At 40.2% G+C, this 22,492-nt stretch overlaps 1 protein-coding gene across 5 annotated transcripts in view; it reads right to left on the reverse strand.

Moving 5' to 3' along the window:
- Nucleotides 1-3,758: 3,758 nt before the first annotated feature.
- sox6 (SRY-box transcription factor 6) overlaps nucleotides 3,759-22,492 on the reverse strand; it is a 139,743-nt gene continuing 121,009 nt past the window's right edge. For all 5 annotated transcript variants that reach the window (XM_086288115.1, XM_086288140.1, XM_086288134.1 and 2 more), the window contains 4 exons: nucleotides 17,478-17,583; nucleotides 10,838-11,011; nucleotides 9,726-9,942; nucleotides 3,759-8,994 (listed from right to left, as the gene is read on the reverse strand). In XM_086288115.1, the coding sequence (XP_086144241.1) occupies nucleotides 8,688-8,994; nucleotides 9,726-9,942; nucleotides 10,838-11,011; nucleotides 17,478-17,583 (804 nt within the window). In that variant the 3' untranslated portion in view covers nucleotides 3,759-8,687. The remainder of the gene's footprint in view (nucleotides 8,995-9,725; nucleotides 9,943-10,837; nucleotides 11,012-17,477; nucleotides 17,584-22,492) is intronic.

A 22,492-nucleotide genomic window follows, 5' to 3' on the forward strand; every position in this document is an offset into this window, starting at 1 on the left:
TCAGCAACATGAAGTAAAAAGGAAAAGCTGAACTTCCCAAGGTGATATACAGGCAAACACATACACAACCAAAACAACAACAGTTAACTAAACAGCCACTAAATGTGGCTTTGACATGTACGTTACCTCTACCATACACCAAAATTGAAAGAGGTGTTTGCTGTCTTTCATAAAGTCAGAAATATTTCTAAGAAATAGACTTTGACCTAATCTTTTTTTAGACTGTGAACAAAAGGAGGATGAAGTTCGTCAAAGATGCAGAAAAGCTTATAACCATGTTCGCAAATTTTCAAGATACTTAAGTTTGGGTTTAACCTTGTAGGACTTTTGGAAGGCACTTCTGAGCATCAGGCGCAGGGTTTTGGCAGCTGCACAGGGAGCCTGGTGGGTCAGCCCTTCTCTGCGAGCTGCTACTCTACACTAATCTATTTTAAACCATCTGTGAAATTAGCAAGATTTCCTAAGTCCTTCACCTCCAAGGATTAAAACATTGCTAAGGGTGTGGACTGTTCTTACATACTGTTCTCATATGCATGTTTGATGACTCTTGAGATCAATATCAGCTTCTTTTTCCCCCCCTCTTTTTTTCACCTGCACTTGAATTGGATTGAAATAAGAAGCAAAAAAAATGCTAAACATCTGTCTGAGAACCACAGAAACAAATAGGAATAAAACGGTGTTTACGATAACTTAAACCGAAGCTTGAATACCAGGAAAAGAGAAGCTTTGTGTTACATATTTTTACATACAGTAACATCAGGGAGTTCAGCCTTCACTAAAAGAGCCATACCTAGGCATGCAGTACGTCTGCCAAAGCCAGTACAAAGAAGTCATGAGTCAAATCTAATGAGAAAATCAGATAAATAGCAGCTGTTCTTGGGGAAATGGTGCTGTCTGACAGATTCACTGGGTGCAGCGGCTGTAGCATTGAGCAGATCCAAATGAGTAAAATATTGTTCCAAGCGCCCCTCACTGCTTTCCTTCCCTCCGGTGTTTAGTCATCAGAGTTGTGAAATAGCCGCCCCGCCGCTACACGACAGAATTGCGGTATTAATTATTGTGCGCTGTTCACACATACACATCTTTGTACCACAGTGACAGTTCATTCAGAAAGGCCACTTACAAACAGCAGTTTTACTTACCTCAGCCAACCAGCCCGCCAGTTAGTCCTCACACCTCTTATTTAATTATTTGTAGATAAAATTCATTCACATAGGATTTAAAAATAAAAACGGAGTGTTACAGTTACAACTAAAAATTAAACTCCTGTTAAACCGTAACACACGCGACATGAACAGTAATGTAAAGACAAATACCCGAAGCAAAGAGCTTTGTCTATGCTATTAGATTTCATGCAGGCTGGGGAAATTATTAAGATTTACTGTGCAAAGTATATGTCTAGTTTTTCCATTTACTGCTAGAGAGCGCTTACACAGGCATCTATTACAGACACAGCCGTTAACTGTAGTTTTCCTGTGCTCTTGGGAAGGAGTGGTAAAAGATGAAGTGAATGATTAGGACAACAAATTTTCCCGAATGGTTAAAAAAGACTTTAGGTCCAGGCAGTTATATTTTGTTGAACTGATTTCCTTTTCTGTAGATGAATAGGCTAGCACTGAGCTAGAACAGTAAGTGTATGCTGATTTGTAATAACACTGACTTCAAATTTATTTGCAGTGTTTTACCCCGTGCATGATGAAGGAAGCAGGGTGTAGAACTCATGATTATTATGATGATAATGAGCATTAGATGGCAGAGATCCAGTGAAGAGTGATGGGCATAGCCTGGGCTTACAAGTCTCGCGATGACCTCTGGCTCTGGCACACACACAAACACCTGTCTCAATAGGCACACGCACACGCACACATTCACGCTACGAGCCCTCTGAATGCCTTTCATGAGGTCAAGGAACCTTTGAATGTGTACTTTCACAGATTGTTCTTAAAACCAAACCAGGCACAAATCCTTCTTTCGAGATGAACCTAACAAACTGTATGTTGTGTCTTATCAATTATACCCTTTATTTCTCTTTCTATTAAACTGATACCAGTTAGCTGTGTTGCTGTTTATCCTTCAACATACACCAGCAAAGGTCTGTCTCTCCTGAAGGAACAGGCTGTGATTTTGACTGTGATTAGTTAAAAAAAAGTCACTGCATAGGGATAGTTTTGGTTTTTGATTGGCTGATAAAGGTGAGCTCACCACTGTTTGCCCTTTTTGCCTCCTGAAATTTGTGTCTTAAGAGGTTTAACAAGTAAAACTGCCAGTCTGCCACAGCCACCTGCACTTCGTGTCCATTTAACCCACTGATGTATCAGTGTCTGCTATGGCTGCACAAGCCATCCAGTATTCCAGCAAGGGTGTACAAAAGAAGAGGTTTTGATGTGTTTATAACAACTTAATTTGCTACTCAAACAAATGAAAATTTAAATTAAGGCTGATAAACTGGAGTGTTGCTAACATTAGAGGTGCTAACGGTAGCCTTCTGTTCTTGAATATTCGAATTGTCTTAATTTATAATGCCAGTAAGATTATATACGGTCTTCTTTTTCTTCTTCTTTAAAGCCACCAAACTCAGGGTGCTATTACAGAGACTGGCCTTCTTGGCACACCCCCTTCTAAGGTTGAAATAGTAAGGAAAATTGTAATGTCAGTCAAATCCTGGTTCAGAAAATGCTGGTACTGAGGTAAACAAGGTTGATAGACTTGAATGCAGAGACCATTGGTAAAGGGATTGATGGGGTCCAAAAACACATATGCCATGGTTTTGCCATGAAAGAGGTCCGCATACCGATCGTCTTCAGTCATGTTTCTATTCACATATTTTTGTTGCTGACCAAAACGAGTTGGTAAGTTCGGTTGAAATGTTTCTACCTTGTTGTACCTTTCTAAGCTTTAATCTGGGACCATAACTACTTTTATTCACAAGTGGTTGTGTTATCCTGTTAAATTAATGATGGCTGCAGACTAGCTCTTACGTTAATGTTATCATGTAATTATTAGCTGCTACCCATTTCCTTAATAATAACGTAACAGATGGGTAATATTAATAATTGCTAACCGTTAACTGGCCAGATTAATGTTTATGATAATGCTTTAATACGTCAGTGTCAAAACAGGGGCTATAGGGAGTGCATGAAATTCTTCATAAAGACCAGGATGTCTTTAAGATGCTTCACAAAGATTTTTTGTGCTACTGTTCACATGGTTTTCTGTGTCCAGCAGTGTGTGTAAAGATGGAGGTTTCCATCCAAGTATCAATTATTTAATAACCCTACATTCTACTGAAAGAAATGAGTACTTTGGAGTTTTCAGAATTTTGGTATCCAAAGGTACTGTAAGTATCAGCTCTGGCAACATCCTTAATCCAGTGCAGTTGTATACAATGTTATTATAAAATGATTACATCCATCCATCTGTTTCCATCAGGCAGAGACCAAAAATGTTGAATTCTCTCTCAAAACTTTCTTAAAATGTTATAAATGAAGAAGTATCATCAAAACAGCAAGGCTGGTTTGATTTCATGTCCATAATTGTCTTCAGTTTGATTACTTGAGCATCAAAATTGACTTATCAGTTGAAGACAGCGATTCTACCCCCCCAAAAAAGAGATTCATATACTGCTGTCATTGTGGAGCACAATGATGCCAACGGTGTAAAACGACATCAGCTAACTGTTCCCCAGCCCTCGGTTTTCTTACATTGCAGACTTAAAGAATGTAACAAACGCCTCGACAATACAAATGATTACACAAATCTTAAAACAAAATGTCTCTTTAATTTGTAAGTGTCAACAGCAGTACAAAAGATGGAGTGATGTGAGCTTTTTGTAACACAATTTCTGTCTCTTTTACAGAAAAGGAGGAACTTCTTGAGGTAAATGAGCTAAAACAGGCAGTTATTGAGCCCACTGCTGCATTGTTACAATGGACAGAGATATTACAGAAATATGGTGTTACAATATGTCTGAATTGATCCTGTGGGGACAATTTAATCATATACAGTATACACATTCTTAAGGTGCCTAGATGCACCCAGTGTGTCCATCATCGGTTTGTTTTTACTTGATATAGTGTATTAATACTACCAAAGCCAAAGAAATTGCTTTCCACACACACACCAATGTAAAATTATTCACCTTAAGTTTACCTCACGTCAATACTGCACATGGAAACCAAAGACTTGCTGATGTACACTTTGAAGCCAAGCAAAACAAAACAAATATAAAATAAAAAAACAACTAAGTAACATTTAAATTTTTTTTTCTTTTTAGCAATAATATCCCTAGCAAATAATTGACCTTTTGTACTGTATAAAGAACAATGTGAACACAAACGTGATGGCAACATTTTTTTTTAAGTTGAATTAAAAACTTTACATTGGACTGTACAAGATATTATGATAAACTATTTACATATTCCGACATAAACTTTTTTAAAGCAGCAACAGACACTATTTAATTCATTTCTCTAATAACAGCCAAAACAATACTTTCCATGGGCCTAGGTACCTGCCAGAGGAGGGGGGGGATAAGAGATTTCTAGGCGGAAAATTGTATCAGGCTGCCAGCAATTTCAAAACAGTGGCTCCAGTGATAGAAGAGCCCCACACAGTGTTGCTTGAGAAACAACGCTAAAAAGCAAAGTACCAAAGACGGCTATAAATGTCATCCTGAACAAAAAAAGTTTACACTTCTGAACAGCAGCTACCATGTCAGTCCAGCATGTCAGTGAATTGTGCTGATTAAATTAACACAGAGAACATTCCCACCATATACACATCACAAATTTCAGACGGAAAAAAAAAATAATCAAATTACAGTAAGTAATGTTGAAACCATTTGTGAGTCTAGCAATTGGAAGAAAAGAAACAAATTGTGAGGGCTACGTTTTCGGGATGGCTGGATAGTCATGGACATGTTCATTAAAAATTGGCAACATACAAAAAGATGGCAAGTAGAGAATTAACTGAGAAGAATGCACAATCTGTGAATTTTGCCACATTGAAATAAATTGAAATAAATACTTGCACGCTCCCACATTTAAAACAATAAAAAAATCATTTGTGTTTGAAGCAGTCATTCATAAAAACATTTGTTTGTTACATTAATGTCAATGCAAGCCAAATGCATGCAGACTCTTTTTTTTTTTTTCAGATTTTGCACTCATTAAAAAAAGTGCCACATACTATGAGTGCTATTCTAAACACAAAGCACAAGTGAGCATTATACAGCATACCGTTTAAGTTCTATGATGATTGGAAACACACGATTTAATAATTCTTTTAAGTGCTTGTTGTCTGAATAAGTACCATACTCGTTACCAAGTTTAGCTTTCGTTGATTATTCAAATTGTCTGGGGAGCATCATGAAAACATAAGCGAGTGAGGTTCGTCTTTTTGTTTCAGGACCAGTGCTGCTCTCTTCTAATAAGCAGGAAAAAAATAAGCATCTACATGAGGTACAGTGACTTGTCAGGTTTTAAAAACATGAAACCACATACTACAAAAAAAAATAAAACAGCCAAATACATAACTTATACTTCACTAATGAACAAAAATATATTTCCTATGTTGTATTTACAATTAAATCTTAATGAGATGGAGAATTAACTGAAAACTATGTTTAGCTCCAATTCATTAAATTTTTTGTTCTTTTTTTTTTATTCATCTGATTGTCCATGATGTCTTTAACTCAAAATTTTAGAGCCAGCAGTGGCAAACAATAAATATGTCGTGCAATATACAATGCACTGAAGTCTGGTTTTTCATGGCTCACTGAGCCTGCTGTTGAATTTCCTGCTCACTTTTCTTGTGCTGAGTCTCTCCTCTAGGCAGCCCTGAAGATTAAACAAAGTGTCCATTCATCACATGTGTCTTTGCATAAATAAACAAAACAAGCAGACAAAAAAAAGAAGAAAAAAAAAAGACTCAAATCTGGTAACTGTGAGAGCAAACCCACGTGAGTCCAACTGGGGAATTTTGTTCATTCGTGTTGTTTTTCCTCAAAACAGCTTCACATTAATCAGAATAGATAAAAAATACAATTTATATCCAGTGCTTATAACACTTATGAAACATTGTCTCTTTGTGAGTTCTCGTTGTCATTATTTTCTTTCTTTTTTTGTTCTTTTTTTTTTGTCCTTTTTTTTTTTTTTGCTATTTAAGCTCAGTCAAGTTTCAGTTCCATGAAGAGTCCTTTTTAACTACCAGCCCACTAAAGTAGTGTGGCATAGTCATGAAAATATTTACAATCGCATACAAATACATCTAACCGCCAGCAAACAGGAGCAAACAGTTTAGAAATACCAAACAGGTTGACTTGGAGGGAAATCCACTTGGGTTTGTTTGTAGGAGAGCATCTTCATGACGTGTTCCTCAAAATGAGAACAATATAGAAAAGATGCAATGGAAAATAATAAAATCTGAATTATCTATGAGGTAATAAAAAGGGGAAAACATGACTTAATATAAATATGTCCAAAAGTTTAAATGATATAAGCCAGCATCTGATGGGTAATAACAATAAGAGTACAGAAGATAAGAGAGCATTAAAGAACCGTCTGTACCAATTTGAGCTAGGAGAAAAATGCAGTGACCAGCAGTGAGCGTCTTGACCAGTTAAAGCTCGTGACGAGATATTCATGTCCTCCAAAAAAGCTCTGCACGCTCTCTGAAATGGACAGGTTCAAGGGCATGGGAGGGGAATAGCTGGACTCATGCATTAATAATGCTGTATTTCAGATGATACCCAGTCGTCAGTCATTTTAATAATCCCCCACAGCTTGATGTACTTGTTCCATCTGCTCGCCAGTGCCTGGTGATTGGGCCAGGGTGGGAGCCCTGTTGAGGCCTTATTTCCAGCACTTTGATGGAGAGCACAATGAGCGACACACACACCATTTTTATTGTTTCCCATCCTTCCCTGGTGTTTTCTCCTTCTCTGAGCCAGATGGCGCCCCCTGGGTGCTGAGGTTGCCACAGGCTGGGGTCAGAGCAGGGCATGGCAGGGAGGAGAGCCACTTAGACCTTCTGCCCTGTAAAGAGGATCTGAGTCTCAACATCAAGGCCTTGACCGCTAGATGAGCTTTATCTATCTGCCGTCGCTGGAAGGTCAGGACTTGTCAGGTTTGAAACTTACATTAAGACTGAGTTGCCTCTTTTCTGATTCTTGCATTTAGTCTGTATTTTTTGAAGTGCAAACAATGAGAGCAGTATAAAGCTGATCAGATTATTGTAAATGTTTCAAAAGCCTCATAGGTGATAGAAGGTTTATAAGTGCACTAATTAAAAAATTGTGTATTTTATCCTTTGTATATGAGTCTTTTCTCTATGTACTTGCAAACTGTCATTTCTTTTCAAGACTACTTCAGTAATCAACTCATTGCATCAACCCGATGACCGTGCTCTCCTTTAAGACTTCTTAGTGTCAGTTTAAGATTTACAATGTCTAAAAAGAATTAAGATCAGAAAAAAAATTACATTTTAAGACCTAAGACTTTAAACTTGCCATCCAAATGGGGCTAAAGTGTTTAACAGAGCGCACTGTAGCTACACATTGTACAACATCAATTTAAGATTGTAATGCCACCAAAGCTGCCTTTCGCTACTGTTCCAATCCCACAGATTGGAGGCCTTTGGCCCTTTAGCATTCTGGCCTGATTACAATCACTCTGATTAAGATCTTGGTGAGTCAGAGTGGACTGCAGAGCTGGAAATAAGTGAAGGATGCCACGGTGCTCTGTGTGGACAGGGATGAGGAAATGAAAGGGCTGGCTTCATTGATGATCACTGCATTGGCCTCCCCAAAGAACAGCTAGCATCACAAGCTACCGTCGACAGATGTAACATATTGTAACCTCCTGCAGAGCTTGCTGCTTCCAAGTTCCTGAGTTTAATTTGTTTATTCTGTTTGGGTAAATTAAAGAAAGACTGGATGATGAAGCTGCATTAAGAGATGAAGAGATTGTCTAAGACTCAAAGACTTGAAACAACTTGAAATGTTTGGCACTTGCGCACTAAATTAAGTTGTTTTGTAATAACAAAAAGAAAAACACAATAATAATAATAATATTACTGATAGTAATAATAATAATGTGTAATTAGCCTCTGTACTACGTTGGAATCACTCCTTATCATTTTGAGATATTTTGTTCATATTTATCTCTTGATTAAAAACATTCACAAGCTGTTGGCTGGCACGCTATACCTGAGTGAGAATATTATTCCCATCTTGAACAGTTAGGTAATGTAGCAAAATCATCTAATTGAAGAGGAAAAGAAGGTAAATGACAGTAAGAATTACCTAGGTTCATATCAAAGGTTGTAATTTCAAGTTGTCTTTTGTTTTAGGCAATAACCTAATTGTCTATATGTCCATGATCTTAACAAAAAATAAACAATGAGATAAAAAATATATATATATGTATATATATATATAAATTACCACAACCAAACTGCTTCACACACTTAAAGAAACACTTAAGACCAAATAGCTTTTGATTCAGATGAAGCCACAGCTGCATGCTGGCTTCGATATGATAAATCATTATTTTTTTAAACATGTTCAAACCTTTTGTGGTGTAGTTTTTGTTTTCTTTTGTTCTTTCCCTCCCTCAGATCAGACCAGCCCTCTGGGCATCCTCCTGTATGAGTACTGTTTCTGCACTGGCCTCTTCGGTTAAAAGGTCTCAGTTGGCACTGACTGGCTCTTGTGTGTCATTTTCACTGCTATAGTCTGATTTGGGCTCGTCCTCAAAATCTTCGTACATGTCCATTTCATCCTCGCCATTGACCGGCTCGCTGTTGTTCACCATGCCAGTGGGCTCTAGCTTCATGTTGTAGGTGCTCTGAATGACGGGAATGGATGGCTCAGGACTCGCTGAGGCACTTGAGCACTCCGATGTCATCTGAGGTGAGGGTGTGGTGGTCGCCATGGTGATGGCCCCAGGGTAGACCATGCTGGCGCTTGTGGTGATGGGAATCTGCGGTGGCTGCCTATATGTATAAGAAACACATACATTTATATTAAATGCAATCAGTTTTCACGACGCACTTGATTAAAAAGTGATCAGCATAATCGGAAAAAGAGCGCTCAGTGGTGCTCATAGTGCGATTGCTGCTTAGGTTGGTGGCTACATGTCTCTAAAGTGCGTGATTTTTTTTCTTACAGCACTTAAACTGAGATGGCTGGATTACGGGTTTCCCACAGCAGTCTGCTGTAAGCCAGCAGCTCTGTGAAAATGATTTGGAAAAAGAGAGGTACTCCTGACAACTCCCGTTTTGAGCCGCTCAGAAACACTACCCAGTTTATTGGTGACATAAAACCAATACGTTGCTCCTGCTGCTCTTTGCTGCTTTTGCGCTGGATAATTGATACTCCAGCCACTGAATCTTATGACTGACATGGGAACACCTGGAGAAGGACTCTCCTGATAACCACAAACAGTAAATTAAAGTGTTAAGCCTTAGACTGCTGCTGTCCACGCTTACGTAAATATACACGTAGAGCTTATATATGTAATAATGTCTGTATTTGGTGCTCCATCAGGAGATTACTATTGTCTTAAATTATTAGTAACCCTCTGAATTAAGCTGCTGAGTTAGCAACAGTGGTTAACTCAGCGTTCACTTTTGCAAACACTGCTTTGCATTGCATGCACATGTTTTCTGCATTTTCTTGTGTATTACGTATGGCAAGGCTGGGCTAATCACAACTGTGTACTTACCCCACAGTAAAGAACTGCCTCATCTCTTGTCGCCGTGAACGCATCATCTGTTTGTACTCTCCGATGCGGAGTTTTTTTCCGTCAATAATGCAGGTCCTCTTAGGCCGTGGTTTGTACTTGTAGTTTGGGTACTTCTCTAGATGAAGCTTACTTAGACGAGCCTGCTCTTCATAGTAGGGCTGTTTGTCCTGGTTAGACATGGACTTCCACCGGGAACCTACACAGCACAGTACATTCAGATTTTCAGTAACCAGAAAAACTGTTTGTGATAGTAGGAAACTGCAGGAATCCATTGCTCTTAAACATAACCACTAATTGAACAAAATAAGCAGAGAGGTGGTGACCTTGCACTTATATAAAATAACCAATAATGCAATGTGAAATTCATAGTCCTTTACTTTTTACTACATTGCATCAAGATTTAATTTAATACAGAGTTACCCCTAATAAGGGTGGATGTTTTCTAGAAAAATCGCATGCATAGATTTACTGTCTGCTGCACAACAATCTCTTGATAGCTCTGCATGTGCACATTATCTGAAACCAGAGGCAGGCTTTTTCCTTACTGTCAAACAGTAAGGAACAACAAGCTGGAGTAGTAAATACTGCAGCTCGGTGAAGTGCCCTACACTGGCATGGATGACAGCACTTTTAACAGCTCTGATGTATGGACTCCAGTGTTGAGGGGACAAGACCCATTTAGTCTCTGTCATTTTTCATGACAAACACTTATGCTAGTGATGGGCTATAAATCCATCTGTATGCTGAGGCGAACTGATGCACAGTGGTCTACGAGATAACGTGCATACTCTCTTTTTTAGACGCCAGACACTTTCTAAGATATATGCTTTTCCGAGTGCAATAAACCCATGAGAATGAGCAAAACTGAAAAAAAGCCTGGTAAGTCAGTGTTGGAGAAACACCATTAGTAATTGAAAAACTCAGATTGACTACAGTGCTCTTGAGCATGTCAAAAGCTATGAAACAAGCTGTGGTTCTAGCAAAACTATAAAACTAAACCAAAACTAAACTATAAATGGTGCATCATTATCAGTTTTGTATAAAGCAAAGAAGTCAAGTGCTCACAGCTGTATGTTTTTAAAGAGTCTTACCCAGAATCTTGCTTATGTTGGAATTGTGCATGTCGGGGAAAGCCTGGAGGATCTTGCGCCGCTCATCCTTGGCCCACACCATGAATGCATTCATTGGCCTTTTAATGTGGGGCTCGTTGTTGTTTCTTCCCCGAGATTCCCTGAAGACTCGCGCCTCGGTAGGTCCAGCGCCTCCTGTTGGCCAACAATAATAGGGTTGGGGTTTATCTGCAGAGCCATTGACTTCCTTGGACCCCGGAAAAAACAAGGGCAGGAACAAGAAGAGAGAGCGTGGCGAGACATTAAGTGACAAGCCATGTTTAAACTCTCCTTCATCTGCTATCTCCATCATGACAATTATTTCAAATGAGTGCAGAGATGCAAACACTGTTCAACAGAGTCTACAGGGTTGAATATGGCGTTTAAGGTGGACCTGATCTCTTTAAATCGGGTCTATCCAAAAGCAGTACAGAGAGAACAAGGAGGAGCCCTTTGACTTCAAGAATAATTCAGTTCTCTGTCCACAAGTCCAGCTTTTCTACTTGTGCACATATATTTCAGACTCACAGCTAACATAAATATAAGATTTGAGCCTGACTTTAAAAAAAAAAAAAAAAGAAAGAAAAAGCGAGGAAACACAAACTCTTGCAAATCTTTATAAAAGCCAAACTCCATTTTACATATATATGCACAAAAAACCCCTTCGGTTTACACTTCTTTCTCCCCTTGTTTCTCACTTTCTTCCTCTTTCCTTCAAGCACGCACACAAACAAACAAACCAAGCACACATTAGCTGGGAGAGTGTGCCGATTCTGCAAAGTGCTGTTTCTCAATCAGGGCATTCACAATCAGCATAAGAGAGTTTCTCTCAGTATTAAACTGTACATCAGACTGATAATGATTTCTGTTTGCATGCGCATTTGCTTCCTTTTATATGTAAGATGTGAAAGAATTAAATAAAAGCAGTATGAATATTTAAACAAACAAAAATATGTTGATAAACAAGGCTTGAAAAATAAGACAAAAAAAGCCTTCCATATGCTACGATACATCTTTAATGATCTCAAATCTGGAAAAGAAAGCTTGGGATGACTCATGCATATTTCATCATCCACATGTGAAGCCTTCTCATTAGACCATTCCACTAGCAGCCTTGGCACACGTTACCTGGGGTCTGATTTCTATTATTATTTCAGTTGATAAACAAAATCAAACTCTTAATGAGTAATGGAGGGCTGTGCAGAGACATTAATTCCAAATCCACAGAAGCCTCGCCCTGCTCTAATCACTGAAGGTATTACTGCAGCATTTTCAGCCTCAAGAGTTGAAGTGTCTTCGCTTCAAAAGAACATGTCCTGTTTTCAGAATTATTATATGAGACAAGTCTTTTTAAAAAGGCAACATACTTGCAGTACAATAGAGATAAAGGTGTGCTGGAACTTTGTTTTTGTTTACAGGGTAAGAATTCTTGAGGTCTAACCTACCTAGTAGAAAAGCCTGTTTCTCACAGTGCAAAAGCAGATGAATTGACTTTTCAGCAGCTCATGTTTAACAGCCAAAGAGCCACATTTATGATCCCTTCCTTTACCTGGAAAGCCAATAAAAAGGTGTATTTACTTATGAGTCAAACTCATATAATTGCAGGTGTTTGCTGGTCTCTCTATTTGTCTTAAATAGACAGACTAAACATTACATATGCAGAGAAAGGTAATAAATGCATAGTTATCTATAACTTTAGATTCATTTTCAGTTGCCAAAATGTCCTTTTAACCATATATAAATGCGTTTCCTCATCATTGCTATCTAGACGCCTGTGTTCTTTTAATTTCACAGTCTTGTAAAATATGCACCAAATTAGAGATTTTTGTTACTTTTCGAAATACTTTCTCTACCTCTGCAAGCACCGCGTTTTACTCTGTTTGCTGAGCTCCCTCAAATGCTGTTGGCCCGAAAGCCATCATGAATTCAAAAATAATACACTACCTTTGCTGCCACCGAACCCCACAGTACGTTAATTTCATTTAGCATGCACTCACTGTACAGGATGAATTGATTTCACTTTGTTTGGTTTTGACAACCATGTTTATTGTGCAATGAAATGTGGTGTGGCGGAGGGCTGACAGTATCCATCAACGCGGGGCAATCTGCTGACTGCCGGGGCCAGATGAAGGTATTCATTAGCTCAGGAGCGCAGCGCTCACTCAGACACGACAGCCAGTGTCTGCGCCCTGGGATCGCTTGCCGTAATTTACGATGCCTGCCGTGCCATTACTCTATCACTGACACTGATTCAGCAATTTATATACTGGTGCGCATGTATATGGGCAGAGGTGATCTTCTTATGTAGAGCGAAGGGGGGGACAAAACAACTGCCTGCCATCACCTAGTGCCACATCCATAGTTAGCCAGGAAACCAGCCACGTGACTAGGTTCATTGGAGGGAATCCAGATGAGGCATGGTCTTTTGCTGCACATGACTGCACGCAGAAAAGCATCGCTTTCTGCTCTGTCAGATGCTGCAGAAAACTGCAGACTTGAACAACAGGAGTGATGCACCTCGTAAGTTGTTCCGAGGCAGACGCTGTGTGGCTTGGATATGTAAAATACTGAAAGTGATGGAAGCTGCCTCGGAGAAACGAACAGCCCAACTTTGCGAAAGACCTTTAACCTGAAATAGCAGCGAGGTCTGTGATCTGTCTGAAAGCACCTTGAAGTACAGAACTGCTTCCTTATTCAACCCCTGTAATATATATGACTTAATCGGGGACATCCTGTATATTCACACAGCAAATTGCTTGCAACTATAACATGCAATTTACTGCCAGGTTGTTTCCATATTTTTGCAGAAAATCGCAACGCTGCTCTGACATTTTGCAAATGAGCAATAACTATTGTTTTCCAGGAGGGGCAGGACATTTAGGAATCAGTTAGTTAGGTGTGTGATTGTGTAAATAAACACAGATGTTTAGCGGTGACAGGGCCAGGCCCCCTGGGTGGTAGCTGGGGAGGGAGCGAAACAGAGGGAGTGCTGCTTAATAGAATTTATTGTGATTCATGAGGCCCGCAGCTCAAGTGTGACAGAGCGATATGAGAATCCCCTTTTAATTTGTCTCTCCTGGAAACACTGCAGATGAGCAGCATGAATTACAGTGTGAAAGAATGATTGTGTGTGTGTCTATGTGTGTGCGCACACGGTGGAATAAAGAACGAAAAGGGAAAGTGAATAACGAGGAAGAAGGAAACAAAAAAAGAAAGGGGGCGAAATGGAGAGAGAATGTAGTGAGGCCCCACAGCCTGTCACACCTGTGAGCTGCAGGCTCAGACTCGACCATATAGCAAGCCAGAGGGTAGCGCTGCCCCAGCTGCCCCCTCTCCTCCTCCTTACTCATCTTTGTTCTATGGGCAGACACATAATGTCACCCAGGAATCCGCTCAAAAAGGATGAGCCTCAGTGAGCAGGCAACAATCACGCAAACCTGCCAAGCCCTCCCTGTTGGGATCAAATCTAACACCTCTGAGTGAAGGCATTTACTACTGACAATAGAGCCTCTCCCTCAGAGCAGGATCAGGCGAGATTAATGTGTGTGGACGGACAGGATGCGGCGCTCAGTGGCTCTGGTCCAGTCTGAGTTCGTGGCATGCTAATTAAACCGGTGAAAATCACAAGTGATGTAAACCACATTAAAACATCTCAATTGTCTTATTTTTAGTACCCAGTTGGGATCGTTTGGGTTTCCATACCCTCTGTGTGTATATGTGTGTGTGTGTGTGTGTGATAGTGTGTGAATGCATGCACACACGTGGGAACTTGGGAACAAACAGGCAGCTTGTTTCAACATGCCGCAGCTTTTACTTTTGCCTGCAGAGCCAGCTGTCTTATGCATTTAGTTTAATCTTTCACAACTTCTCGGCCTCTGACACTCACAGAGAAATACACACGTTTGTTCGTTTGCTCTAAATTTCAATTTGCCAGCTTCAAAACAGAACTTTCTTATTGATTGTTTTGACCTGTGCACCTACTGTTTTTGTGACTTGACACGTTATTATGTCAAAGGCTTCTCATCTAAGCTTTCTTCCAGAAAAACTCCCCGGCAATAAAAGCCAGAGCTTGATTCCCACAGACTCACAGCAGAAGAAAAACAAACATCTTCAAACAATCAGCCCATATAACACTTCACAACAGCTCTGAGCTACCGATGTAAAGAAACTCATTGTCAGTGATCTGTAGCAAAAGTGCAAGACTACTGTTTTTCTTATCCTATTCCACAAGGACACTTCTCAGCTGAAGCTTCTCTTTTGTTCTTCAGTCTTTGTTTGATATTATCTCATTGGGCTTTTAGATTAATTCTGTTTCCTGCCTGCACACATCTCTCAACAACTCCTTTGTTCTTTGTAGACCCTGAGTGATGGGGGCGTTTTAGACAAACACACAACCTCATATGGCAGCTCCATACTGCCATATGTGAATGAACGAAGGGCCTCAGGGCTCAGGCTTTTGTGGTATTTGGTAAAGACCTAATGAATTTGCCAAGGGATCATGTGTGTGGCTTGTGACTTTGTTAAATGATGAAAATCCCATCTATTCCTATTTTTTAACCATTCCCATACACACACACACACACACACACACACACACACACACACACACACACACACACTTTTGGTTGTTCGGAGTTGGGTTTCTGCCTGCTTTGCAAATATTAGCTTAAAGAACCTAAAGCTTTCTGTGAACTGCCGCGATAACAGAAGTCACTGTGCCTGCTCAATGCGGTTACTCTGTTCTGGATGGAAAGCTGCTACACACCAATGGGCTTTCACACCCTATGTATGGGTGAGGTGGTGCACCCAGTAATTTTCCCTTTCAGGAAACACCAAAAGTATGTGCAGTGTGTTCTGATCTACTCGGGGGAGGGGGCTAAAATGTTTCCAAATTCATTTGCCTCCTATTTTTATAGGTTGTTCCAAAACTAGTTACTGATGCTACATTTTTTGGATAAAACTGCCTTTTTGTCATAGAAACATTTGTGGTTTTTTATGGTAATTTTTTAGAACAAGTTTCAATTCAGCAGATCTTATTCACATTGAAAAAAAATACTTGGCACCTGGATGACCTTTGACCTTACATAATCTAGAAGGCTAATGTTTTCTATGCTTTCATATTTATGCTATTAAACAGAATATAAATATTTTCGTGCACTGTATATTTCTTTATGTTATGGTATGCCAGGGAGCCGAGCTTTCTTTGGTTCAAGGAAGAGAAAATCCTCACAAGATTTCAGATGTAAGCATGTTCTCAGAAGAGTAAATACTTTGTGGTTCACATCTCAAAATCCTGCTTCACATCATTCATCTCCGTGCCTTCCTGTTGGTAAAGCCTAAAGACACAGACCGATATATATATATATATATATGTATGTATGTATGTGGTGTAATAGAAGAAATGCTAACTGTGTTTTTAGTTATGTCCATTGCCCTGTCTCCCAGCCACCCCCCCACCTTGGGAAGAGGACCTCTTCTCTCCTCTAACCTTTGCTTGCTCCTAATCCATAACCCACTGGGAAAACTGATGTGCGGTGTCTGGTGCTAGCCTTTCCCTCGGCTCTAAACAGGACTTAAAAGGACAGAACTTCCCTGGTGCGCACTCTGTTTCAGTCCTGACTCCACAGTAGCCACAGAGGGAGGGTTACCACTGGGAGAATGAGCACTCAAAACACATCTGTCCAAGGAGTCAGACGGGTGGGATGGGATCTTCTGCTGTGGCTTACATGGGAAACATGTAAATGAATCCACTAAATGCACCTCTAATTCTCATCTTCAGAATTGGGTGTGATGTGAAACTAAATGTGCTTTGAAGTTGGTAAACAAATCTTTTTATAGCAAGATTTTTTTTTAAAAAAAAGTCTATGTGAACCAACTGAGCAAGACCATTTAGTTCTAAAACTGAACTGAAACGTGCCTAAAACTTCATTGGAAAATGCCGATGTGTTACATTGTCCTGAGAAATATCTATCCCTCTGCCCCGAGACTTTCTGAGGCATGAAAGATGAGTCAGAACCATTTTATTTTCTGCTCTGGCTCTGAAGTCCCATGGAAACTGCCACAAATATTTATGTCAGACAAATATTAGTTGCACTGAGGAACTCTTTGCTCCTGTGTAGGAGCCAGCTCCACAAAAGCAGATGACGATTTGTCACACTGGTGTAATCAGAATTTACACACATGCGCCCAGGACCTCAGACAAGCAACAACAGCAACAGGAGTCAAGCTTGGAAAAAAGCCAGCTTTGTCCTCAGGCACCCTTGTTCTTCGCTCACCTACCTGTGAAAACCTCAGAGCGATGGCTCATTTCAAACGGCATTCACCACTTCTCTCTTGCACACAACTGTCCCAACCGCTCTGCATGCAGTACTGAGCAGTAGGCCTTTATTACACATCAAAACTCCCTTTTCTTTTAAAAGGTAGACTCAGTTTTGAGTGTGTAGACAATCCACCCATTGCTCTTAATATTCCCCCCCGGATAGTTTAGAAAGTTGAGTAAAATGTTACAAATTATGCCGATGTAAGGACTGAATTTAAAAGCATGTAATAATAATTAAAGGGAAAAGGCAGAAAAACAATGAAATAAAACAAAACAAAACAAGAGACCCAATAATGGCCTTACCATCTAGATCTTCTGGCCTGGTGAGGTCAATAACTCTGTGGCCAAGCTTTCCATCCTCACCCAGCTTGCCAAGGTGGTGCCCAATGCTGTCAAAGTGTGCTCTTTCCTACAGAGATATACAAAGAGTCAGGTAAACAAACCAGCACATATACACCTTTTTACAGTGACAAAACAGCTGAAAAAAAAATAACAAACTCCATCACAAATCTGAAAATTTGAAAAGAAAAAAAAAGTGTCTTTGATAAATGCAGTTTGTTTTGAAAAGCTGCTCTTTTGACATGAGCTAGATGCAGCTTTTTCCTCATCTCTCTATTCTGTAGCTGTTATAATGGATGACAGGAGGCAGCGAGACAGTGAGGGCCAGGGGTGCTCTAAATAGATTTACAGAAGGATACTTTGTGATCCCGAGCACACAATGGGGCCGTGGCCCTCTTTGCAGTGCTCAGATTTTCCTCTGTAATCTTCTCCTTACATCCTGCCTTCCAGTCTACAGCGCCCTGAGCTCAGCGCCCATCATTTATTCAGAGTTCATGCTTTGGAGAACACACCGTGTTTTCCCGTTTGTCATGTTTCTTTGTGCTCAGATTAAACTTGGCATCATGTTGTACTTGTCGCACAATGAAACCCTGTCATTCAGCGCTCCGTGACAATATTAAATGTCATGTCCATGTGCATTTACAGAATAAAATAACAGCTTTCGGGGGGTCTCTGAATAGTTGCTGCACATTACACTTAATGTATTATGCAAGGGGAGAGTGCCGACTGCTGCTGGCTCCATTGTTGAATGACCTACTTCCTCAGTGAATACACAGGGCATTAGCAAAGGGCTGTCTTCCTCTCTAAAGACTCAACTAGGAGATGGACACTTTGACTCTGCATGATACAAATAATCTCCCCCCCTCCCAGGTTTGCCTGGATGACACTAAAAGCAGGCATGTTGCCACCATTCAGAAAAAAGCATTTGTTTTACTCCCAGGGTGCACGTTCAATCTCTGCCAAAGATGCACTGTCTGCGCTGACCTCTGCCTCTTTTCTTTCTAAACAGGCCTATCACATGCAGTCTGAGCAGACACTCAGGTAGAGTCCCCACACAATACTAACAGCTCCCCTGCCTCATGCAACGACACCAACAAACACATTAATCTTTGAGCCCCTCCTCTGTGAGGCATTCCACTGTTTTGTTTTTGTTGGGTTTTTTCACGTTTTCTCCCCACAGGAAAGTTCTTTTTCCCCAGGTGATAAAAAATTAAGAAGCTCTAACAACTGTGCCCGCAAACATTTAGTTTATGCCTGTAGCCAGCTAGCCGACTTATTCGAACTTATTTGTTTTTATTATGATAAATGAAATCACGCTGGTGAAAAAAGTCAAAATGTATTATAGTGACAGAGGCAAGAACAACAAAAAAAGAAATCTCTTTAAAATGTTTTCTTTTCTTTTTTTTAAATTCTCCTTTTGTGCATTTTTTTTGTTGGGGGTTAAAAATTCTGACAAGATGAAGAATGAAGATAGTTCAAGTCCATTTGAGGCCTTTCACAGTATTTTGATTTTCCTCATGCTTTTATTTATTCAAGAACTATTCCTCAAAAGAAAGGACCACGCAAGAGACAGAAAGAGCACTGCAATTTACCATCATACTTGAAGGAGCAGTCATTATTTATGGCCAGCTGAGTGATTCTGATGTACAATTAACCACTACCTGCTTATGGCCTGTGATTAGAGGCTGTCTATCTGACGGCCCTTTGCTTACTTAAGTGTTTTCTAATTATGACATATGTGGTGGTCCCTGCTGGGCATGAGGACACTTTGTAAAGCGAAGATGGAGTATGGTGCCTCTCTCTGTGTCACATTCTGTGTAAAGCAACACACGCACGAGCAAGCACGCGCGCACACACGCACAGACACGCATTCATCACCCAGCCACATTATTGCTCTTAATGAAAGAAGCTAGCAGCCTGATGACAAAGTGACTGAAGTGCGATTAGCTGGATGGGCGATGGTGCTGCTTCAGATGCTACTTGGACAGTCTGCTCAGAAGACGCGGCATTCATGGGGTAGTGTGTGTGTCTGTAATAAAGTAGTCATCTCGTCCCTCTTCTGCGCTTCGTTGCTCCCTCTTGATCAATCAAGTCCTTTTATAAACTCATGATCATTAAGCATCATGTTGGGCTGAGAAGGAAAGAGAACAGGGACCATCCGTCAATGAATTTCATTAATGGCTAGCTCAGCATTGAACTTCTTTCTCCACCGCACAAAGTCATATGATTAGTGAGCATCAGCACACCAGACAGCCCGGGACAAGACTGAATGAAGCTCTTGTCTTTGAGGTAGCTTTACTTAATTTGACCCAAGGAAAAAAAAAAGGAAAAAAAGAAAAGGGGAGGTTGTGGTTAGTGGAAAAACATCTACATATACTTTATACAACCTCTTTTACATGCTGTAATGTAATGGTCTAATTGCAGTATTCCCCTCCTGTGTGCTATGCTAATTAATATCAGACTATCTGTGCAATATGGTACCACAAATTTTCATAAAATTTTATATACTGCGCTTAATATACTTATTGGTTATAATTTCCATAATTTATATCGGTGAATTAGAAATAGACTGGAAATTAGGGCTGTAAATTATCCGCAAAGCATCCCGGTTTTGTTTTAAGGTTGGAAAAGATTCAGTGAACTAATGCTTCTTTACTGCACACGCATCAAGTGCTGTGATAAATTAATGGCAGTTTTATTATTTTATAGTGTCATTAAATTTTTACTGATCACTCTGACACAGAGAAGTAGCAAAGGACATGCAGTATCTGGGGAAGCTAGCCATCCTGCCAGAGAAAGAGAGGGAGAGACTTTGAAAGAGGGAGCCAATCAGTATATGGCCAATATTTAAAAAAACAAAACAAAACCCAAACACATATATATATGTATATATGGTTTTTAAAGTAGCAAAAACCAAACATAAATGCTACAAGGCCAGCTGAGGAAAATGTATTGAAACAACGCAAAATAAGAACAAATTGAGGCTGGTGTGAATAGACAAAGATAAAGAGAAAGGAAACAAAAGATATAACAGTACACATCATTTCCCTCCCACTCTGACCACGACCGCTGGCAAGCAACTTGTCCCTCCCTTAAATGACTTCAGCATGCAGCTCTCCTCCCCACAACTAAAATTATAGCAGTGCACTCAGAGCTGTAGTGGAGAACTGCCACCCACAATAATCTCATCTGCCCTGCCTGTGCAGTCTTTTGTCTTTAAAGTTTGGTAACACATGTATCTGTTCAGTTGCACATGGCTGGCTTGTGAGGGAACTCACAGGGAGACTGTGAGTCACAGAGGAAGATGAGAAAAAAAAGGGGGTAGATAGCAAAGTTTGTGTAACGTCTTGGGCGAGGGAGCCCAAAAGGGCCCTTGTCAGTGTTGTAAGGAAAGCTTTAATCTGGCTGGCCACAGAACATGTGCCGGAGGCCTGCTGCTCTACCCACAGGGTGTATTCTGGGCAGAGGCGGGTGGCGGACGGCCCTGTGCATTGTGCCTACTCCGCCCTATATTTAGGCAACGCATTGCCAATCCTGACACTCCTTCACTCTCTCCTTTGCAAATAGCTTTAGTCAAAAAGGCAAAGGCAAATCCAGATGGATCGGGATTGGTCAAATACACATGAAAGAAAAGTACAGCGAAAACTAACTGTGGTGCAGTTTTTGGAAGTCAGCTCGGTTTGGAGGATCGGGTTTGGCTGTGAAATGAAAACTGAATCTTCTACATAAATAAAATAAATAAGTAAGTGAAACTTTACATTTCTCACACCACAGTTAAATGAAACATTTAAGTCCCATTATGAATTCTGAGAGCAGTTACAACTGCACTTGGTGAGAACCATTAAACTAAATCTCACCACACTGGAAAGTGTATGATTGTATATGATTAAGATCTCATGATTCAAGCTTTTACAGCGACAGGACTCCCGCTTATATTTGATAATGTGCTGAACTGGCTCCAGTTATATCACACACCTGGTATGTGGCAAGCTGAAGGCAGTAGTCCTGACCACAATGCAGGGCTTTGTGTATCAAGTGTCAGTCACCACTGTGGTCTTCAGTCCTTGAGTGAAGACTCTGAGGGTCTCAGACTAAAGCCCTCAACAATCTGTCCCAGTCCTGATGCAGACAAAGACTGCACTTTAACATGGCTGCAGCTTCTCACAGCTCAGCACCTCATCTGTTTTGTATTTGTATTGTAACCAGTTGTAAGGTTATTTATAAGTCTGCAGCTTTCCAGTAGTTTTTGCTAGTTTTGAACCATTTAAATGTTAAGTACATCCAGCCATGCGGTAAACCCACAGTGCCTTTCATGCAGGCTGTTGCTCTCTTTTTACCCATAGATGTCCCTTTGCTAAGGCTAATGCAGGCAGCAGCAGAATCAACAGTAGCAGCCACAAAAGCCTGGCATCTGTTCCATAGTAGTCATACTCAACATCACACAGAGCGGAGATGGCCGGCTATTCCAGTCCTATTTGTACTGCCAGGGCATCAACCCGTTTGTTTTAAAAGGCCTTTAATTTAATTAAATTAAACCACTTAAACATCTTGTAAGCTAACCTCTTGTGTGCTTTCTGTGAGTTTCGTTTTTTTCGTGAAAAAAAAAGAAGCATTTTCATTATTCAAGATCATTTTTGCTGCAGTGAAAACAAGACAAACCCACACAGTGTGACCCTTCAGTGCTAGTTTGAAATTTAGTTGAAACAGTTTATTTACTTCTACATGTCTACTATGAACATTTTCTGATCATGTTATTACATTACACATGTGGTTGGAAGGAAAATGTCGCAATACTGGGTCATTCTCAATTCAGCCCGCGTGCGCTGAAACATAAATTGTGTATCAATCTGAGTGCTGCGAAACATTTCTAACACGGTTTTCAGTTCCTATTTTCTTTGCCGCACCGCTGAGGTAATTTGTGGTGACAACATGTACTTTTACGAATTTCCAATTCTTGATGAACCAGAAATGTTCGATGT

Source organism: Aulonocara sp. 'chitande type north' Nkhata Bay, linkage group LG1 (genome assembly GCF_057382095.1).
Source record: "Aulonocara sp. 'chitande type north' Nkhata Bay isolate Kocher_YH1m ecotype deep benthic linkage group LG1, A_spYH_male_GT1.1, whole genome shotgun sequence".
Taxonomy (NCBI): domain Eukaryota; kingdom Metazoa; phylum Chordata; class Actinopteri; order Cichliformes; family Cichlidae; genus Aulonocara; species Aulonocara sp. 'chitande type north' Nkhata Bay.